This window comes from Conger conger, chromosome 1 (genome assembly GCF_963514075.1).
Source record: "Conger conger chromosome 1, fConCon1.1, whole genome shotgun sequence".
NCBI lineage: Eukaryota > Metazoa > Chordata > Actinopteri > Anguilliformes > Congridae > Conger > Conger conger.
This window is the reverse complement of record NC_083760.1, coordinates 73380676-73394575: the sequence shown is the minus strand read 5'-3', so window position 1 is coordinate 73394575 and position 13900 is coordinate 73380676. Positions and strand designations below refer to the sequence as shown.

The 13900-nt window shown below is 41.3% G+C and overlaps 2 protein-coding genes across 5 annotated transcripts; one reads left to right on the top strand and one right to left on the bottom strand.

Annotated features, from left to right (window-relative positions):
• Window positions 1-367: 367 nt before the first annotated feature.
• On the bottom strand, window positions 368-5816 carry mettl25b (methyltransferase like 25B). 2 transcript variants are annotated; one of them, XM_061232370.1, is made up of 8 exons: window positions 5326-5815; window positions 4847-4965; window positions 4529-4745; window positions 3917-3979; window positions 3550-3687; window positions 2459-3420; window positions 1354-1538; window positions 368-1061 (listed from the first exon to the last, which is right to left on the bottom strand). In XM_061232370.1, the coding sequence occupies exons 1-8, from the start codon at window positions 5428-5430 to the stop codon at window positions 850-852; spliced, it is 2001 nt and encodes a 666-aa protein (XP_061088354.1). In that variant the 5' UTR covers window positions 5431-5815; the 3' UTR covers window positions 368-849. The 2 variants fall into 2 exon arrangements, with proteins under 2 accessions (XP_061088354.1, XP_061088362.1); XM_061232378.1 differs by lacking the exon at window positions 3917-3979 and having other exon boundaries at window positions 5326-5816.
• On the top strand, window positions 5360-9235 carry isg20l2 (interferon stimulated exonuclease gene 20-like 2). 3 transcript variants are annotated; one of them, XM_061232431.1, is made up of 4 exons: window positions 5360-5514; window positions 7198-8305; window positions 8624-8824; window positions 8931-9235. In XM_061232431.1, the coding sequence occupies exons 2-4, from the start codon at window positions 7349-7351 to the stop codon at window positions 9042-9044; spliced, it is 1272 nt and encodes a 423-aa protein (XP_061088415.1). In that variant the 5' UTR covers window positions 5360-5514; window positions 7198-7348; the 3' UTR covers window positions 9045-9235. The 3 variants fall into 3 exon arrangements, with proteins under 3 accessions (XP_061088415.1, XP_061088397.1, XP_061088405.1); XM_061232413.1 differs by having other exon boundaries at window positions 5360-5992; XM_061232421.1 differs by lacking the exon at window positions 5360-5514 and adding an exon at window positions 6008-6606.
• The last annotated feature ends 4665 nt before the right edge of the window (window positions 9236-13900 follow it).

Sequence of the window (13900 nt, the reverse complement as noted above, 5' to 3'; positions counted from 1 at the left end):
TCACAGTTCACAGTTCAGCTCATATCAATATTTTTTGCAATCACAGAAGACTGTTAAATGTAAAAAACAGTAATTAAACAGATTAAACTGTTGTAGTGATAATTAAATGTTAAAATCCATAAGAAATGCAGAGACGAGACTTACATAGTAGTATAGACAATACTAAACATTTGCCAAGTAGCCCACTTGTAAAATCATTTAGCACTTTAGCTCATTCCCAAATGATACAACATTAGTCAAATTAAAATACAGGTACACCCCAGTACAAGGCACACAACACTGATCCATTGAAAAACATAACTAATTAAATACACATTAAATGCAACCAAGCATGTTAACAGAAGTGCACTAGCAATCACACAACCGGCAGATTAAAGGTCAGACTTTATTCGCAAGTCAAAGTCAACACCAATGGATAAAAAGCAGTATGAGCAAGTCTAGTCAGATCAAACTAGACTTGCAGACAGCATTAGCTGAATTTAACTTTCATTTATTTTTAAGGAAAAATTCTTTATTTTTAAGTAAAAGTTTGACCTTGATGCCAAACCATGACAATAAATGCTGCAAGTACAAATAAATGGAGCAGGAGTGAGGTAACATACACCATCAAGTGGTCACTGATAGTACTGCAACTAAAAATTGATTGGAAGGGAGGGTGAAGAAATGCCAAATAGAAAAACACTACAGCAAAGTTACCTAACTGGATCTAGTACAAAAGCACTTTTGTTTAAAAAGTAACAACAACAACATAAAATAATAGATATGTGTAGGAGTATGTAACCTTGTAAATTGCGATATAGTCCATTAACCCCTGCAGTAAGGCTGAGGTGAACGGGAGTACTACTGCTTTTACATCGCGGTCTCCTCTGGAACCTTCTCTTCTTGAATTAACAAATGCCTACGTTCTTCAACTTGTGGATGGCAGACCTGATGGTCCTGTTCATGCTTTTCCACACTGTGTGTAGTGTAGGCGCTACTCTCTCGTGGCTTTACTGCCACCAGCACCAGGTTTCGAGGAGAAAACGTGGGATCGAAGAGAGGAACCAGCTGGCTCTGGAGTCCTGTAAAGATGGAGGAAGGTGAATAAAGGTATTCACACATCATCAATGAAAGAAATCGATGTTGGTGTCGGTATTTGCAATGTCTGCATAAAAAGTCACAATTTCTTTAAAAAAGGTCTGTAAATAAAAGTACTGTATATTAAATTATTTCATACTACATAACTTAATAATTATCAAATCATATATCGATACATGTGTCCCTCATAGAAAGCTTATTACATGTCCCAGATGTGTCCTAAAGCAAGTATGAAAAGCGACAGACCACCCTCCCTCCCACTCCCTCCCTCCTTACCGTTTTCCTCCAGGAAAAGCATTCTGTCCAGCAGCACCAAGGTCTCGATTAAAGGTGCCAGCAGCAACGCCAGGCTAAAGTACACTACCACCCTCCCCTGCTGCTTCAACATGGCATCCAACTCAACCTGGTCCAGCGGGAGATCAGCGGGCAGTCCGACTCGCGGTAGTCCCAGACGGGCATATCTGCAGGAAAAAGCAATATTACAGTAATGGTGGACAGTTACTGTTAATGGTCAGACAGATACATCCTTTAGTTGTGAGAGTGTGTCCTGGTAAAAAAAAAAAACGGTGCAGTACCCTCTACACAGTAATTTAAAATACACTTGCTTACAATGCCTACATCACACAATGTCACTCAAGCCACTCAAGATGACAATCAAAACAGACATTTTTACATTACATTACATTAATGGCATTTGGCAGACGCTCTTATCCAGAGCGACGTACAACAAAGTGCATACCCATAACCAGGGATAAGTGCGCTGAAAGACCCTAGAGGGAAGTACAATTTCAACTGCTACCAGTACAACAAAGATAAGCCAATTCGAATTCTATTTTTTTTAACAGAAAAACAAACAAACAAAACGCAAAAGTATGATCAAACCCCTTAACTAGCCAAACACTGCTTACCTAGCCAAACTAAAAATACCGATACACAAAAAAGTAAGTCACAGAAAGACAACAATTAACGTTTACAGGGAGGTGGGGAGGGACGGGGAGAGGTGCAGCTTGAAGAGGTGCGTCTTCAGTTTGCGCTTGAAGGTGGGAAGAGATTCTACAGTTCTGACCTCAACCGGGAGTTTGTTCCACCACCGTGGAGCCAGAACAGACAGTAGAACATTTTAACAATATTCCATTGAAAAGGGAGACATCCGCCCGAATACGCCTTAACATTCATGCACTGGGTTTCCAGAACCGTTGTCTTGGAAAATATGTTCAAGACAGTAGCCTAAACCCTAGGGACTCATTAATAACATAACATGGTCACTGAGTGAGCCACAGACATCGCTATATTCTGTCAATGCAATTGCAAAAATATAACAAACATTCAAGATGTTTCCCAAAAGCAAGGTATTTAATCAGTCGATCTTGGCGATACTCACTCATGAAATGGCAGAAGATGAGCCTTCTTGATGGTCTGGATGCCCGCCCTGCGCAGGTCTGGCTGAGCCCTCCGAATCACGGTCTCCAGAGCGGCTCGGTAGCAGTGTATCCTCAGCAGCTGACTCTCCTCTCTCAGCCTCTGGAGGTAGTCCTCCATAGCGTGACATGCTCCCTCCCTCGCCTTATAGGACAGCTGGTGTCCTGGCAACCCCTGCATCCATGAGCTCATTGGGTAGCCGAACACTGAGTGGGAGGGCTCCTCTTGGTGCGCTGGACAAGGGGGGGCCAGGACTCCCGGAGGAGTGGGGTTGTCATGGGTGGTGATCTTCATGTAGCAGCAGGCCACTGAGGTGATGCCCAGTATGTGGGGGCAGCTGGCGAAGTGACGGAGCAGTGTGGCACTCAGGTCTCCACAGGCATGAAGGCCTGTCAAGATGAACCTTGGATCATTGAACCTTGATTCTTCCTCCCGCTCTGCTCTGCCCACACAGTCTGCATGTGGTGGTGTATCTGAAGTCCTGCTAGAGAAGGGCGAAGTGTGAGATCTACTGGCAAGATGACCCAGTTCCTCTGCTGTCTTAAACTTACAATGACGTTTGGGGTAGCAGGCGGCGGGAGGAGATGGCTCAAAAGTGATTTCAAGAGGGCCTTGTAAGGATGCAGAGTTGGCACCAGGTACAGGGTCAGACCAGCTGCCATTGCTCTTAGCCTGAGATGAAACCAAACAGTCAGTGTCAGCTTGGCTGGGCAGGATCACACTGTCAGGGCGCTCATCTGGATTTAATGATGATTCCCGAGGTCGCTTTTTTCTAGGAAAAGCTGTACATGTAGGACCACAGCACTCAGATCCTCCCTTCTTCAGTAGCTGGACAAAGTCCTCCCATGATGCTTTGGGGTTGACCCAGCCAAGCACATGATGGGGTGAGTGCCTTGGGGAAATTAATTGCTCAGGTGCAACATTCTGAAAGAGAATGAACAACAGAACATTAAAATGACATACAATCCCATGCTGAAATTGACAGTTTTGGGAAATGTATACAATGTATACATATAGTAAAGCAAAACAAACTGTGGGACCTTTTCTTCTCACCTTTTTCAAACTCTGTTTTTGCAGTGTGCTCAGTAGTTGTCCATCAAACTTGGAAGCCATAGCAACTAAGGCAGGATCAGCCTCAATTCCAGTGACTGATAGGCCAAGTCCAAATGACAGGAAACGTGTCAAATGGCCCTAATAAAGTAATTGTCAACGGACATGTTAAGAATTGCTGATCCTACAATACATATTACAGCTAAGAAAGCAATAGGGTTGCTGATCCTACAGTAGATATAGCTTAGAAAGCAATAGGGTTTCTGAACATATGCAACTTGCTGTTTGGTCAGTTCACTGCATGTTTTTTTTAAGTAAAACTTGCTAGGAAGTATCTAATGCACAGAAAGTCACAATTTTATTTAGTTACCTGTCCTGAACCCACATCCACGACATTGTTACACTCAGTCAGATCACAGAGCTGTTTCACCAGCTGTAGAAAAGACAGATTAGTGGAAAATTCCAATCCATGCAGGTAACATAAGCTTTTACTTAACAAGTTCCTCATACTGGCTTCAAAGCTTATCTATCCTATCATTTAGTTAAAGTGAATTCAAGACAACAGGAAATGTGCTGCTGCTGGCATAGTTTGGCATGTCTAACCAAACTGATTGAAGGTTTGATTTTAGAAATACATTTTAGCTTCTAAAATTTTTCTTTTTTTTTTTTGCTTTGACCAAATGTTCCACACATCCTTTTCCGAAAATGAATGCATTTTTCTGATTCTCACCAGGGTTGGACATTGAGAATGCTATGCCAAATTGATAGAATACGTATAGAGCACTGTTTCTTAATTTTTTAAATATTGGGACCCAGAGAGTAAAACAATACTGCCTCAAGAAACTATATCTAGTAACCAACGAAACTAACATCAAAAGAACAGCCATAGCCGGACCTACTGAAGGAGTAGCAAACATTAGGAGCCTTGCTCCAATCACTGCTGATAAATGTCAGCACTGGCAGGATGGTGTAGCATCTGTACCTGGCCAAGTTTGTTGATCTCATGCTGCTTCTTTGGTTTGACGTGCTTCCGGAAGTTGTGTCCCAGCAGTGAGCTCTGGCTGTGGTTCTCCTGGAACTCATCCAGGCCCCGGGTGCCTACTTTCTGTACTGCAGTGTCACAGGTCCTTCTGGGGAAAGCCAAGGCATGCGCTGTAGCCCGGAATGCCAGAAGGGAAAGAGGCCAGACAGAAGGATATCTGAAAAGAGTGTTTCACAAGACATTCAGTTGAATACATAGTCTCTTATGCAAAATATTTTTATGTGTAAATATTATGTGTCCATACAGACAAGCACTTACCTCCTATCCTTGCAGGTGCTGTCCAGCAATAGGTCAGCTATCTGGGGGCCTGCTAGGTCGCGGAGGGCATCAGTCCAAAGAAAGGGCAAAGCATCCCACAAACCCTCGGTAAAAAACTCCTTCAGAGGTAATAATACAAGACAATCATTAGACAAAGAATTTGAAAAATTAATTACAAAACAGGATTGTTCTCTTAAAAGTATTTCCAGCATGATTACCCTCTTTATGTACAGTTTTGATATTGAGCAAAGACTGCACATTTTCTTTTTTACATTAAATACACCTGTTAACATTGCAGACTCTGTGGAGCCTGTATTTAGGTGCTGACACACACAGACCTCCAAAGCACTGGATGTACTGAGTAAACCCACTGGCATCAGGTTTCATGCTCTTTACAGACCTAGATTAACCGTTAATTACAGCTACAACAACACTATCGAAGGTTTGAGAGAGAAAGAGAGTCATTGAGGAATACGCACAATTATGTAGGAGTCGGAGATGTGTTTGTACTGGGAGAGAAAGGAAGTGAGGTTTCTCGCCAGCCGTTTCTTCTCTTCAGCTGTTAGAGACTGGAAGGTCATCATCACGTCAACGTCCCTGTGTCAACAATCTCTACATCTTAAACCAGATAAGGTGGAAACGTAATCGCCGGTTTACTAAACTACAAGGTGCATTAACAGTCAGAAAGATAATTTTGGGAAATTGTCATTGTTAACACCGAGCAAACCAATTATGAATTACTGTCGTCCACTACGGTCAGATCATTACACTAAGTTACACGACAATCTTCGATTCCGGACCGCAGTAAAGTAGCATTAGCACTATACTGTAATAGCTATATACTTATTTTGGATATGGGACTTAACTTGCTTTATGTCGTTAGCTTTGGTGTCAATAGTCATGTGGAGCAGCAGGCTTGAGACGGAACATGCTCATTTGGGCTCGTGGCCTCTGAACCCGGAAGTTACTTTCCCAACATGGAAACACGTAGCTCGGTGGCTAGCAAAGATCATGCTAACTATGCTTTACCACCAAGCGTGGCTAGTTAGCTAGCTAGCTAGCTCAAACCCAAATCACTGTTTTTTTTATTTATTTATTATTTTTTTCACAATAGATGCAACTCACTATTTACATGAATGAGAAAAGGTAAGGCTTTTAAATGGGATTACACGTAATGAAATTGGCAACTATCTGCCATGGCATTTCTGTTTCAGCAGCTAAGCTAATGGCTATCTACTGTAACACTGTAGCGAGCTGATCAACTACTGCGTTATTCTGTCGCATTCTGTAAATACTGTTAAATTAGTCTGCCTGCTGAGAACTTTCCGTATCTTATCTGTTTTTGACGCTTGAGACCATCCATGTTTAACTGATGTCAACTATGTATTAACTGGGAAAATAACACAATTGGCATGGCACTGGTACTCGTGTCATTTATATTTTAGGCAATTATATGACCCTCTTATTTAGAACGATCCAAAATGAGGTAATGAAAACAATGGCTATTCACAACAAAGCATACAAGCAATATCAGCCGATGTGAATGTGATGTCATTATATCGCGCAGTCGAACACTTGAGACGTTGTCTCCAATGTAGGTAATGTCAACTAGCTACCTGCCTAGGTCTAAACATCAACAATGAGCATCGCGAAAATCACGCATCTTGTAATCCGGACCTGTCTTCATTTTACCGTCTACTGAAATATTTGTCGATTCGCATCAATCAACTTCTTGCCACTAAATCCATCGAACGTTGGGGGTAAGACCCGACCTGGGCACTGAGCTTTGTTCTAGTTTAAGTAAACATTGTAGCAGATGTATTGCCCTTTGACATTCACTGTCCACTATTGAAAAATGTTAACTATTCTAAACATTGGCAGAGGGAAATTTGCCAAGGCCTATATGATGCAAATGCACATTGTTCTGCTTCTATTTTAAATTCAATTAACTTTTAGTTTTTCCTTCCTTGTTAGTAGCATTGTATCAGCTGTTGGCCAGCTAAGTATTCTCCATTCGGCATTTCTGGTTAATCTTGTAGGAATACAAATTATCTTACAAATTATGTATGCTTAATCTGGACTGGTTAACAAGTGGCTGTACAAAAGACACAGACCTGTTGTCACCTGTGACAATTGGGTGATATGGAACATGGAAGTTTTGCTTCATAATCACATGCTGTATACATTTTTTATCAAAAAGCAATCCAATATATAACCTATTTACAAGATGTATTGCCACATAAATCACTACTCATCAAAAATTTTCTATTGCCACAAATTAAAGTCTAACTGTAGGTAATCCAACTAAGAATGTGTAATGTTTTTTCAATACTCTCAACTGATGTTTTTAGATGGATCTCCCAATTTGTCAGGACCCCGCCTCAAGCTGAAGACAAACAGAAGTTTTTGAGGAAAAATACAATATCTGAAAGGAGGAAGTTTCTATTCTTTTTGGCTCATAAAAGCAAAACGTTGTGGTCTTTGCTTAGATAATTGGCCAAAATGTCAGGGCTATCGCTAAACCTGGATTTGTCCTGCAATGGTGAGTCCAGCATTGTTGGGATGAGAAAGGAGCCAGTCAGAAACTTAAAACATGAGAGATTTGTTAAGAAGCGCCGATTCCTTGAGCGCAAAGGCTTTCTTCGTGACAAGCAGAATCAGTGGAGTAAAATGCAGGGACCCAAAAACCTAAATCGAGGACCCCAGCCCTGGCAAAATGAAAAGAAGCACACTTTTGCATCCACTCTCTCTCATCCAGAAAGTTCTGTCCACAAACCCATTCTTTCCAAATGCCCTATCCCCAAACCTACTTCTTCCAATAGCACCCTCCCAAAACCCACTTCTTCCAATAGCACCATCCCCAAACCCACTTCTTCCAATAGCACCATCCCAAAACCCACTTCTTCCAATAGCACCATCCCAAAACCCACTTCTTCCAATCGCACCATCCCAAAACCCACTTCTTCCAATCGCACCATCCCAAAACCCACTTCTTCCAATATCACCATCCCCAAACCTACTCCTTCCAATAGCCGGCCCCATTTACCATTGTTCAAGAACAGTGCGACCACAGCCTCTGGCTTTTTCAAAACCGGCTCCAAATCCACACCCAAGAGGTACGAGGGCTCTACTGTTACCTTATCTCAGAGCTTCACCACCTTTGTCACCACGACAAGTAGCCTTGCCTCCGGCTCAACTCGCCCTCAGGTCCTTGGAGCAGCACCTCCATTTGGAAATCCTCTGAAGTATTTGGCTCTTGACTGTGAGATGGTGGGCACAGGGCCAAAGGGCCAGCTGAGTGAGCTTGCCCGCTGCAGCATTGTTTCATATGATGGCGATGTGATCTATGATAAGTACATCATGCCAACCCGCCCTGTGACTGACTTCCGGACTAAGTGGAGTGGTATACGCCGACAACACCTCTGCAATGCTACTCCCTTCATGCAAGCCAAGAAAGAGGTGAGACGATGGCATGAGTAACTAGCATTGGAACCATACATTCTCTGGGTGATTTCAGCTGTGTTTGGGGCCGGGAAGTTAACTGTACTTATACCCTTTTTGACAATGTGTCACTTGACAATTTCTCATGAATTGAACAATTAAGAACTGGCCATTACAATCTATCATCCATTAAAAAAATACACTTGCTCAAGAATTGTGTAGAATTCACCAAAACCAGTTGTGATAGAATTTTGACTAAACAAGTGGAAGATGATCTAAAGCAGTTCATTTCCAGTTCAGCAAATGTTAATCCTCTGTATCATTCCACCCCTTCAGATAGTAAAGATCCTGGCTGGGAAAGTGGTGGTTGGGCATGCCATCCACAATGACTTCAAGGCTCTGACCTACAGCCACCCGGCTGGGCTGACCCGTGACACCTCTCGCATTCCCCTGCTCAACAAGAAGGCTGGTTTGCCAGAAAAGCAGGCTGTTTCACTTAAGAGGCTTGCCAAAGCCCTCTTAAACCAGGATATTCAGGTGACGGGATATGAAAATGGATATAAAGGGGAAGAAACAAGAATATATTTATGTATATGTGTCACAATAATCCTTGTTTCCAGTAAATGTGTATGTTTGTTCACAGGTTGGGAATAAAGGGCATTCCTCGGTCGAAGATGCCCAAGCCTCAATGGAACTGTATAAGGCTGTGGAGGTGGAGTGGGAGAGGACCTTGGCATTTAAATCAGGGGCCAGATAAAACAGCTGACTTGAGCAGTGATGGTGGTGTCCGGAGGACAAAGGGAGGGAGTCCGATTTTTGTAAACTTTTATTACTGTGTTGGTTGATTGCTCTATTTTACTCATATGATCTGTGAAGCATTTTGTGATACAGCCTATGTACAACAGGTGCTATACAAATAAAATGGTTGTATTATTATTGTTAGGAGTAGTAGTAGTACTGAGTTGTTTTATTACTCAATCTGATTTCACACACATCAAGAATCTGACTGCAAATGAACATGTCTACCAGGATGTTTAAACCTCTGTTATGTGGCCACAAGAGGGTGGTCAAACATTTCCTCTGAGTGGTGCTATTTTATTAGCTATTTTCCACAAAAATGCAATCTGCCTTAGGATGCCTTTTCAGCATGATTTATACGTGAAACTCACAGTGGATTTTCATCATGTTCTGTAATTAACTCTTATGAAATAGAAAATGAATGAAGTTGGTATTGTTATGAGAAAATACAAATTGTAATTTTAATTTGAATGATTTTGTGATCCTCATAATCAAAATAGTTGATTCACAGATATTAAAATCCATTTGTAGCAGGTCTACCTTCCTTGTACACATGCACAACTGCTTGGTGTTTTTATGCTCATCCTATTTGTTCTTTTTTTAATGATAATTTGTAATGAAATTACCTGGTCTGAAGTTGTCATGCTGAAGTATGCAGATAGCTCTGACATTGCACTGGAATAATCAATATGATATCCTCTTTTGTATGTGCCATTGAACACAATGAAGCAAGCAGCATGCTTTAAATTTCGCCTACTGTAAGACTTGAGCGTTGCTTGGCTTTGTCAGTCTGTACAAAATAAACTTTGCCCCTCCTGTGGACATACTGTTCCCTTATAGCGCCATATCTGCTAAGAGAAAGCTAGTAGGTCAGCATTACTACTGGGCTGTGAATTCTTCAGAAAAAACATCAATTATCCATCATCTTCAAGCTGCAACCCCACAGACGTGGATAATCTATGTGTATTATTGCATGTTTCACTCAATATGCTTTATTCTGTTTTTGTTTTCTTTTTTAAATCTTTTATCTGAGAAACTTGTCTATCATAGAACCCACATTCTTGGTACAATTCCAGGTTATGGTAATTTATTATTATTTATAATTATTAGTACAGATTTATTTTGGGGGCATTGGATTTCTTATTTCGGCTGATGCTGTGGGAAACCCTCTTTGATCCCTGGCTCTGCGTGTAAGTGGACTCCTGAAAAGAATCCTTTCAGAGCTGAATGAGGTTGCCGCAAAACCCCTTCCTGTCTGGAATGATAAAGTAACGTGTCAGTAGGAGTCTCGCATGAATCCATGCCTGTTTGCTCAAACTCAAACTTGACAAAATGGGGCCATGTCTATATAACAGTAATGTGAAATGGTTTGGGCAAGTGTGGAATGAGAAGAGACAGCATAACACCATTTCTTTCTGCCTGAATTCCCTTGCCTCCACAAAAATAATGCCTATTGTCAAGTTCAAATGAGTATACAAATACAAAATTTTGGTTCTAAATTTAATAGAGGGATCCAGTATTGAAGAATTCCTGAAGGATTTTTATGGAAATGATGAATTCTCTCATTTTGATTTGAAGGAAAACATTTTCTGTAAAAGGTTTGCTCTGGAGCAGCTTGCTCACTGCCTGGTTTTTGGAATTTATGCAATGCACGCTATTGAGATAATTATTTGAAGTGTAGTGTTTGGTTAGCATGAAGCACTGTCTGTCACCTACAGTGGGCACCAGAATGTTTGGAACCCTTAATAAAAATGGAGAAAAAGGCTGCATACAATAAACAACATGGATAATGGTTCTATATTTTATGTTCAAACATGGGAAAAATAAAATATTTTTACTTTAGTTAATCTGTCTAAAGGAACTATATTGTGTCACTTCCTGTTTCACTAGTATAAAAATAAGGCAACGAGCATGCAAAATCCCTTTGTCAACCATCAGCATGGGAAAATAACTGTCAATTCAGAACACATGATAAGTCAGGTAATGAGTACAAAAAATGCATAAATAGTTAAACATACCACTTAGCACTTTAAGTGCAATAATAAAAAGGTCTATGAGGATGCAAGTGCTATTATTCCAAAAGATGGAAAGGGAGGCCATAAGTATCACAGGATCAAGGATCACAGTTCAAGAATTGCAGAGGTTGGTTGTGTCTTGGGGTCACCATAAAATGCCACCCATGAAAAACGTGGTCTGAACTGAAGACGGGTATCCCAAAGATATCATGCATGGAGGAGGATCACTGGGGGGCATACACATATAACATGTGCTCTTAACAATGTATTGGATTTATGATGTATTTCTTGCAAATTTTCATGGAAATCATGGAATGTGTTTTTACAGTCCATATCTAATCCATATTTAGAACTCCACGAACATTGCTACCTTTCTCTGTAAATGAATTTGAAGAAACTATAAGGATAGACACTGGAGAATAAAACATGACCTAGTAGCCCTCACTGACTTGAAATCCCCCGCCCATATAAATTCCCCACCCATATAATTCCATATACACAGCACCCCCAGTATCATGTTACCAGCATTTTGAAGCACATGATGAAAAGTTTGGATAAAAAAATAACTGCTTCATGGCTGAAGTTTTTTTCCTGTCTCTTTCTTGCGTATTTTCTTTTCTATATTCCCTAGCTGTGTATTTCAAGAACCAATTAGGCTAGTTTCATCTCCAAGTTCAGTCTCACTGCCAATGGGCTGCCTTAGTGTCTTTTGAAATATTCATTTGATGTTTGTATGGAACATGTCATGGGTCTATAACCTCAATTTGTGACGGTCACCAGATGCTAAATTGCTAGCTTGAATGAGATATTGTCATATTTCATTAAAGACATTTCTCCTGGGAATAAGTAGAAAATGACTGCATCATTATAAGCAGCCGCACCACTTTTCTCATCCAGCCTTCTCATGTCAAACTGCTGAAGCAGGTGAAGGCTTGGTCAATGCTTTGATGAGAGTCTCGGCTCTTGTTGGTATAGATGTTGGTCAGTCAGTTGCTTTCCCTCTGGTGCAAATTTAAATACATTGTTTCAGCACAGCAATGGAACACAGTGTGGCTCAGTACGCTGGATGTTAAATGCTCCTGCTACATATACTGTTGCAGGTTCAGATTCAGTCAAGCACTTTATGTCTCTAAGGTGACATTAGGAGGTAAGGTCAGGAGGTAAGAGTGGTTGTCTGGCAGTTGGAAGGTTGCCGGTTCACAGTGTCCATGACACCAAGACATCTAACCTCTTGATTAGCTGACTGCTACTTTGCATGCCGTTGGTGTGGGTGTGTGTATGGGTGAATGAGAGGCATCAATTGTAAAGCGCATTGGATACCAACACTATACTATAAATGAAGTCAATTTACCATTACACTGCTGAATCACTGACTCACTGAGTTCATTAAATATCACGTGCTTTTTGAAAGAGTTGTTTTGGTAAAATTCGGGTTGCTTCCTGCTATTCATCTTTTTGGCTACACAATCCCTTATCCAAAAGCTTAATTTCAAAAGCTGTGGTCATGTGCAAAGGACATTACCTTTGAAGTGAGTTGTTATAAACACACAACATGAATCCCAGCAGACCCTTGGCATAACCCTAATCCTCACTCTTAGCCCCAGGCCTAAGACCTGCTTTTCACATACCACAAGCTTCCTATCCCTGTTGTTGACTGTCCGACCAGTGCTTATATGTTAAATTCCTCTGAAGGCTGACACTTAGCCATGACTGTCAGAGGGAAGGGGCCATGTACAAAGCAGAATCCCCCTCCCTGCTAACCACAGCCCACTCCTCTTCACCATTACCCTTCAAAACAAATTGCTCATGTGTCCTAATGTCTGTGATGGTGGCAATATCTGCCTAGTGTCCAGATGTAGCTGAACCCAGACATGAATCTCAAGGTGGGATTTTTTTTAGCACATCATCAAGATGTCTGCATTTAACCTACCTAAATTTGCATCCTCCCTCACAGACCCACTTTTAGCTCAGATGTGTGAGGTTTTACTGATTCTGGAGTTTGGCTGTAATAGCTCTGATGGTGAATGTATTTTCATACATTAAGTGGTGCTGGTTTCTTCAGGTATTAAGACATGACACATGATTGGTGCTTTCACAGGGGATGCGGTCTTATGTAAGGCTACACATAGTGCTGTGAATGTTATATAAAGATATTCTGAGTGTTTTTCGTCACTCCCCAGCGATGTAGCTGTAGGATTTAAGACCTCTCTGGCACATGGCCTCAGTATGAGAGGTAAGAGACTGAGCCAACAGTTCATCCTTTCACAGATGTGATACTGTGATGAAATTGGGAGGGGCTCTTGTCCTCTCCTTCATTAAATGAATGACATGAATCAGTGGATAACCAGCCAAGTGGCATGGATACTGTCATTTAGGCAAGTTAATTGTATGCTGCAATAAAAACTACAATGAACGTAAATACAATTTTCATTATTTCATGATGTGTCTTTACTATCTTAATCACCGTTTTTAACCCCCCCCCCCATATGTCCCCTTACCTTGGCTCCTTTATGCTCTGCAATGTACATAATGATATTAGAACAAAACTATGAGTTAAAATGCCCTCCAGCACTATCCCAGCCTCTCCCCTGCTTTCCACTCCCTCCAATCTGACAGCATCTCCCAAGCTCTCAAGACTGCTTCAATCAGCCCAAGACCCTGCCCGCCCTGCACCCTGAGGCCCAGGATAGTTATTGGCCTATCAGCTGCTCAGCTTCAAACTGTATCTAAACTGTAACAACCTCTACAAGAGCTTCCAGTCTGGTTTATGGACTGCTCATAGCACAGAAACAGTGCTACT

Excerpts from the sequence above, each read along its gene's own strand:
- isg20l2 (XM_061232431.1), top strand. The coding sequence starts at position 7,349 with ATGTCAGGGCTATCGCTAAACCTGGATTTGTCCTGCAATGGTGAGTCC. Across the intron at positions 8,306-8,623 it reads TCATGCAAGCCAAGAAAGAG|ATAGTAAAGATCCTGGCTGG; the intron begins GTGAGACGATGG and ends CCACCCCTTCAG. Across the intron at positions 8,825-8,930 it reads TCTTAAACCAGGATATTCAG|GTTGGGAATAAAGGGCATTC; the intron begins GTGACGGGATAT and ends GTTTGTTCACAG.
- mettl25b (XM_061232370.1), bottom strand. The coding sequence starts at position 5,430 with ATGATGACCTTCCAGTCTCTAACAGCTGAAGAGAAGAAACGGCTGGCG. Across the intron at positions 3,688-3,916 it reads TGGATGTGGGTTCAGGACAG|GGCCATTTGACACGTTTCCT; the intron begins GTAACTAAATAA and ends TTACTTTATTAG. Across the intron at positions 1,062-1,353 it reads GCTTTTCCTGGAGGAAAACG|GACTCCAGAGCCAGCTGGTT; the intron begins GTAAGGAGGGAG and ends CCATCTTTACAG.